At 39.7% G+C, this 6,891-nt stretch overlaps 1 protein-coding gene across 1 annotated transcript; it reads right to left on the bottom strand.

The window, feature by feature from the left end:
• Window positions 1–3,655: 3,655 nt before the first annotated feature.
• Window positions 3,656–4,949, bottom strand: LOC106900236 (nuclear factor erythroid 2-related factor 3-like; the record flags this gene model as incomplete). The annotated part of the gene is made up of 1 exon (XM_014962230.1): window positions 3,656–4,949. A coding segment is annotated over one exon (1,221 nt), but the record flags the coding sequence as incomplete, so codon positions are not given.
• Window positions 4,950–6,891: the final 1,942 nt, after the last annotated feature.

The raw sequence follows: 6,891 nt of genomic DNA on the forward strand, positions 1-6,891 counted from the left end.
AATAAGCTGTTAACGCTGATAAACTGAAGTTCCTTGGTTTCCTCTTGGTTGTTATTTCTGGTTGACCCCATCTAAAACTAGATTGTAAGCTCTTGAGCAGGAATGGTCTCAGCTTGTAAAACTTCTGTAAAAAGCCAAGTGTGTTGAATAAAACCAAACAGGAAGCTGAAGCTGCACTTCAGCACCAGTGGTGGTCGTTCAGAGCATGTGTAGTGTCCCAGCAGCACCTTGCAGTGTGCCTCTATGTGTCACAAATGATGCCTGGGGCATCGCTGTCTAATAAAGCACTGAACCTGTGGTCATTTCTGACAGCTGCTCCTCTAGAAAAGGGTCCAGACAATGGATGTAAGAGCAGCTGAAGCTGTTTGTAGTGCCTGCGTGTAATGGGGAAGGTAAGCTCTCTGTTTTTCTCTATATTTTGTCTGATCTCTTGCAGATAACCTTTAACTTTTCATTATTATTGTAACAAAAGCACAGTTTACCACTCAAATGTTATGGACTTAATAGTTTTACCATGGGAACAATAACGAGAACACCCATGTTGGCGTTTACATTCTTTGCTGTATCAACAGCTGAATCTGATCCTCAGCTTTGCGATTTTCTAGCAGTATGACAAGTCGTCTAAAAAAACGTGGTGTCAGTGGTCCTGTTTCAGAGATGCTCTTCTCAGTGTTGGTATCTGGTGAGGTTGGGCACAGCCCTAGATCTCATGACTCCAGAGTAAGTTTGATGCCACATCTTGTCTTTATACAGAGTAGTTCTTGGTTTGTACACGTAAGATTTTGGTTTCTTGAAAGTTAACATATCCAGTAGGAAGATGAGAGAGATGAGTCCGGTTTCCCGCCTTTTATAACCATTTCAGTGACAACTTTAACAGGGCTGTTCTCGACCCATGCACAGTGTCTCCTCTTTCTATCCAGGTTGCAAATACAGTCTTAAGGCCATGATATGAAGCATGTTTAAAGTAGTTTTAGGAACCGTTTGTCTTGGGAGTAAAGCTAAAAAGACCCTGCTTTTTCCTTATCTCTCTAGTCTATCTTTCACACTTTTATGGATGTGAAATTGTGAGGCGTAGTTAAGTCTAAGCAATGTTTGAGGGGTTTTTGTTTTTCTTTAAACGGGTTGCAGGGCAGACACTTCAGTGTGTGTTTTAGGTGAACTCAGCAGTTTTTAGGTGAAACTTAATGGCTGGCTGCTAAAATTGAAGAAAAAGGACATTGCTTTGAATTCTGCCTACAGTTTTGCCTTAACTATGGGTTGGGCAGCTGAAGGTTTGAGAAAAACATTCTGTGTCTGCTGACTCTGGCAACTCGCAGAGCACCCAAAATTAGTAATTCACTTGAGAGATTATGTAGTGGTGTAGTTGCTACTCGAGTCTCATACGTAAACTTTTGAAATCCAGTCATGGAGCAGTGATGAGAGTGGGAGGAGCTGAGGGCAGTGTGTGCTACTTCTAAGGCTGTGGATTTACAGATAATGGAAGCAGCTGGGATTGGGGCTGTTGGTTTCATTTTACAGGAATGGGGAGTATGCTGCTTTCCCTTGGGACTGCTCGGAGAATCCAACAAGCTTTCTTATTTTCAGCATGTGCCATAATTCAGCTGTGTAATCGTTACCCAAAGGGGTGTGTGATTTCTTCATTAGTAGTTGGTTTTACACCGGTTCTTGAGCGGGCATCGGAGGGTTTAGCCTCCCCCCCATCAGACTGTAGAAAACTTGTGAGGCCCTAAAACCAGAAATACTTGGGTTTCTGGTTTTATCAGTTATGGGCCTAGTTTAATATCCATCAGATATTAAGAAGTAGACCTAAAGCCCTGGTCCTGCAAAGGCTACATGCATAGATTTAAAATGCTTGTGTCAATTAAAAGCTGACAATCATGCTCAGATATACTTTTTTTTTTTTTCTTCCCCTTGGAACTAGAAATAAACTTCCCAATTCATCATACGTACCTGTTACCTGTTGCACGTTTTGGTTGAAGTTCACAAACTAGCAATTAAATAAATCCCCTGTGGATACTGCTTAGAACAGAAGCGCTTTGCACAGTGATGCTTCACCAAGGGCAAGAAATTTCAGGGCCTCACTAATGAAAGTTTCTGCTAGGAATTTCCTCCAGCAATCTGAGGCTGTGGCAAAACCGATAAATAAGAGATACAGACATGTATTTAAAGAAATCTTTTAATATAAAATGCAGAGCAAATTGTTTGAAATGGCTGATTTCAATATAAGTAATTCAGTGCGCTTTGCACTCTGAGGCAGTGCTTCCTTTTCAGAAAATACCAGTTACTGTAAACACAAGTGTAAACAAACAACATGATTTAGTTTATTTCTTCAAAAGGTACCATTTGGCATTTAAACTTGTATTGCGCATACATGTAGTTTTTGTGTGTTTGGTGCAAGAGCTTTTTTCAATATACCTGATGGTAAAGTTGCTACATTTTCATCATGAAATGAAAAATGAGATTTTTTTTTTTTTATACCACTCTTATGGGGTTTGTTTATAAAAGATATAAAAAATATTTGTTGCTATCTTGTTAATACTGGTAATGATTTTAGTACATTACAGACTACTCTGCCTCTTAACATTCCTTCCTTATCATTACATCCTTGTTTCTCTTTTAGGCCTTTTTCTGCAGACCTTTTTTTAGGTTATTAAATAGAAAAGAATAAGCTGTTGGGAATGAGCATGAAAGTGAAGTGAATGTCTTCCTTTTAATAGCACAAATAAATAAATAACAAAATTGAAAGCTCTTTTCTTCATTCAAAGCCACTATTGGAGTGTAACCTCATTATCACAAGAACGGATAAATAGGAATTCAGTGCAATTTAATTTGCTGTAAAGACTTGGGGGAAATTAAGAAAAAAAAATGCATAAAGTTGAAGATACTTATTTTAAAAGCTGAAAAGAAAATCTTTCATGCTTCTCCTTGAGGAAGGTATCCACATGGGAGGGAAAAAAGAAGGCACAAAAGTAAATAAAACACAGACTAGGAAATGATAGGAACTCATTCACCATCACGGAAGAAACTTGAGACTGATTCAATTGCAGAGGATGAAGGTAAGACAATATTGACCATATGAGTTGTAAAGGTAACTGGTGCGTTATGTTTGCTTGGAGCTGTGATGGTGAAAGCAGTGGGAAAACAGCAATAGCTTCCAGGGCCTCTCTCCTCAAAGGAAAACTCAGAGAAGCAGAACACTCCTGAACAAATGCAAAGCATGGTGTACCTGTTAAGAATATGTAACTCCACAGTGATTTAAGGTGAAGATGAATTTGAGCTACAGTTTTTCTTTCAGTGCTAAAAAAGAGTAATAAAATGCCACTTTGTATATGAAGAATCTAGTACTAGGGACTAAACCACATTTTTCTTCTATCTGTAACTTTGAGCTAAAGCTTGGGTTTTTTTCCCTTTTTTCCCCTATTGATGTGTCATTTCCCTTCCCTTCCCTTCCTACTTTTACATAGACCTATAAATGCAGTATTTGGAATTGTGCTTGTACTGATGGCCTAGCTCCTTTGGTTCTTATTAAAACTAAACATATTTCCTCATTTGCTTCTCAGATGGCAGACCTTCTAACAGATCACAATCTGCTTGGTTTGTCAGACCCTTGGATGTGCAGTCTTCCTCAAATGTAGTCTTTTCTACTTGTGCTACTGTAGTCACTGACCTCCAGTTTTCACACAAATATCCTTATTGTTCCTTCAGGAAAAATAAAGCCTATGTGATCCTCAGCCATCTGATTTTTGTTTCTGCTCTTTTTCATTATCTTGTTTCTGTTCTGATTTGACTAAGTGTTTGGGTATGATCAAAACACTGCCATCACTACTGCAATGGATGACATACTGGCATGGGTTAACGGGTCTACCCTGGTCATCCCTCAATCTACTAAAAATGTCACGGTACAAGTTGTTTAACTTCTGCTTCAACCGGCTGATGGATCTGCTACACTGAGAGTGCTCCTTTTTAAGGCTCTCCTTTTGTGTTTGAAGATTACACACGTCTTCTTCCAAGTTAAGAATTGCATTTAGTTTGCGTTTACGACAATTCTGGGCAGCAACTTTGTTTTTCCCTCTTCGCCTGATGTCACGTAGAAGGGATACTTGAGCATCTGTGAGCTGGTTCTTTGCTAGCATAGCGTTGAAGGACTCGACAGGCATGCTCACAATTTCATCAACCGAAAATGGTATTCTCAGAGCTTCTGCACAATGGTCATTGCTACTAAGGTTTGTATCAGTAGAATTGTGGCAACTCTCCTTTACTTCGCTTGGTTTCTCCATCCACATCTGTTGATGATGCTCCGGGGTGGATGCTGCTTGACTTGGCAGCTGATTATACACGGGGTTATGGAGAAACTGCTGAAGTGTGGCTTCTCTAGAACACTCCGAATCACCTGGATTTTCCACATGGCCATATTTAGTGTGTTCTTGGAAATTGCCACCAACAGCTCCTAAGCCATGCGGAGAAACAGATTTAACATCACTGCTGTACCCAAGAGCACCTTCACTGCAGACTGAGAAAAAGGCGGTGCTGTGACCTGAATTCCAATACAGTCCCGAATCTGAGCCAGGTTCTTGAAAGAACTGAGAAACTTCTATAGGATCAAAACCTTCCTCCAAAGCCAAAGATATGAGTTTAATTTCATCAAAATTATCGTCATGGGCTGTTAGGTTCCTAATATCAGCAGCTGAAAACGGCACTGTCAAATCTGAGCCGTGAAGTAGTGATCCTGGGTTTGTGATATTAGAGCTTGACTGCGGAAAAGACTCTTGCCTTTGTAGATGTCTTGTTTCTGAATTTGATTGAGTGGGGTCATCTGTTCCTAGTAGCTTGGCATCATGAGGACTGAAACAGTGGCAAAGTGTCTGGGCCAAATTTATATGGCAGTGCGAAGGTGATGGGTCTTGGCCTCTACTAGAAGTAGCGACTTGTGTATCTTCCAGTAAACTCACCTAAAAGACAATGGGGGGGGGAGAAATGGGATCTTTTATAAAATGAATGCCTCTACATTCCACACATTCACAGAATTCCAGAATGATACGGGATTGGAAGGGACCTCAGGGGATCATCTAGTCCAACCCCCCTGCGAGAGCAGGTCCACCTAGAGCAGGTTGCACAGGAACGTGTCCAGGCGAGTTTTGAGTGTCTCCAGAGGTGGAGACTCCACCATCTCTCTGGGCAGGGAAGGAATGATGTACCATAAAGACCAGAACAACTTAAATTCCCTACTACGCTTACTGGGAGCTTGGATAACAGAAGAAAGCCTTGCCTTATTTCTCTTAGGGAGTTACCATGTACTAGACCACCTGTAATCTGTGGGACAGAGCTGGTATTTTCAATTAAGCTCTTGGGAAGTTGAGAGATTATGTAGTGGTGTAGTTGCTACTCGAGTCTCATACGTAAACTTTTGAAATCCAGTCATGGAGCAGTGATGAGAGTGGGAGGAGCTGAGGGCAGTGTGTGCTACTTCTAAGGCTGTGGATTTACAGATAATGGAAGCAGCTGGGATTGGGGCTGTTGGTTTCATTTTACAGGAATGGGGAGTATGCTGCTTTCCCTTGGGACTGCTCGGAGAATCCAACAAGCTTTCTTATTTTCAGCATGTGCCATAATTCAGCTGTGTAATCGTTACCCAAAGGGGTGTGTGATTTCTTCATTAGTAGTTGGTTTTACACCGGTTCTTGAGCGGGCATCGGAGGGTTTAGCCTCCCCCCCATCAGACTGTAGAAAACTTGTGAGGCCCTAAAACCAGAAATACTTGGGTTTCTGGTTTTATCAGTTATGGGCCTAGTTTAATATCCATCAGATATTAAGAAGTAGACCTAAAGCCCTGGTCCTGCAAAGGCTACATGCATAGATTTAAAATGCTTGTGTCAATTAAAAGCTGACAATCATGCTCAGATATACTTTTTTTTTTTTTCTTCCCCTTGGAACTAGAAATAAACTTCCCAATTCATCATACGTACCTGTTACCTGTTGCACGTTTTGGTTGAAGTTCACAAACTAGCAATTAAATAAATCCCCTGTGGATACTGCTTAGAACAGAAGCGCTTTGCACAGTGATGCTTCACCAAGGGCAAGAAATTTCAGGGCCTCACTAATGAAAGTTTCTGCTAGGAATTTCCTCCAGCAATCTGAGGCTGTGGCAAAACCGATAAATAAGAGATACAGACATGTATTTAAAGAAATCTTTTAATATAAAATGCAGAGCAAATTGTTTGAAATGGCTGATTTCAATATCAGTAATTCAGTGCACTTTGCACTCTGAGGCAGTGCTTCCTTTTCAGAAAATACCAGTTACTGTAAACACAAGTGTAAACAAACAACATGATTTAGTTTATTTCTTCAAAAGGTACCATTTGGCATTTAAACTTGTATTGCGCATACATGTAGTTTTTGTGTGTTTGGTGCAAGAGCTTTTTTCAATATACCTGATGGTAAAGTTGCTACATTTTCATCATGAAATGAAAAATGAGATTTTTTTTTTTTTATACCACTCTTATGGGGTTTGTTTATAAAAGATATAAAAAATATTTGTTGCTATCTTGTTAATACTGGTAATGATTTTAGTACATTACAAACTACTCTGCCTCTTAACATTCCTTCCTTATCATTACACCCTTGTTTCTCTTTTAGGCCTTTTTCTGCAGACCTTTTTTTAGGTTATTAAATAGAAAAGGATAAGCTGTTGGGAATGAGCATGAAAGTGAAGTGAATGTCTTCCTTTTAATAGCACAAATAAATAAATAACAAAATTGAAAGCTCTTTTCTTCATTCAAAGCCACTATTGGAGTGTAACCTCATTATCACAAGAACGGATAAATAGGAATTCAGTGCAATTTAATTTGCTGTAAAGACTTGGGGGAAATTAAGAAAAAAAAATGCATAAAGTTG

The sequence above is a fragment of the Calidris pugnax genome, unplaced genomic scaffold (assembly GCF_001431845.1).
Source record: "Calidris pugnax isolate Ruff unplaced genomic scaffold, ASM143184v1 scaffold1703, whole genome shotgun sequence".
Lineage (NCBI taxonomy): Eukaryota > Metazoa > Chordata > Aves > Charadriiformes > Scolopacidae > Calidris > Calidris pugnax.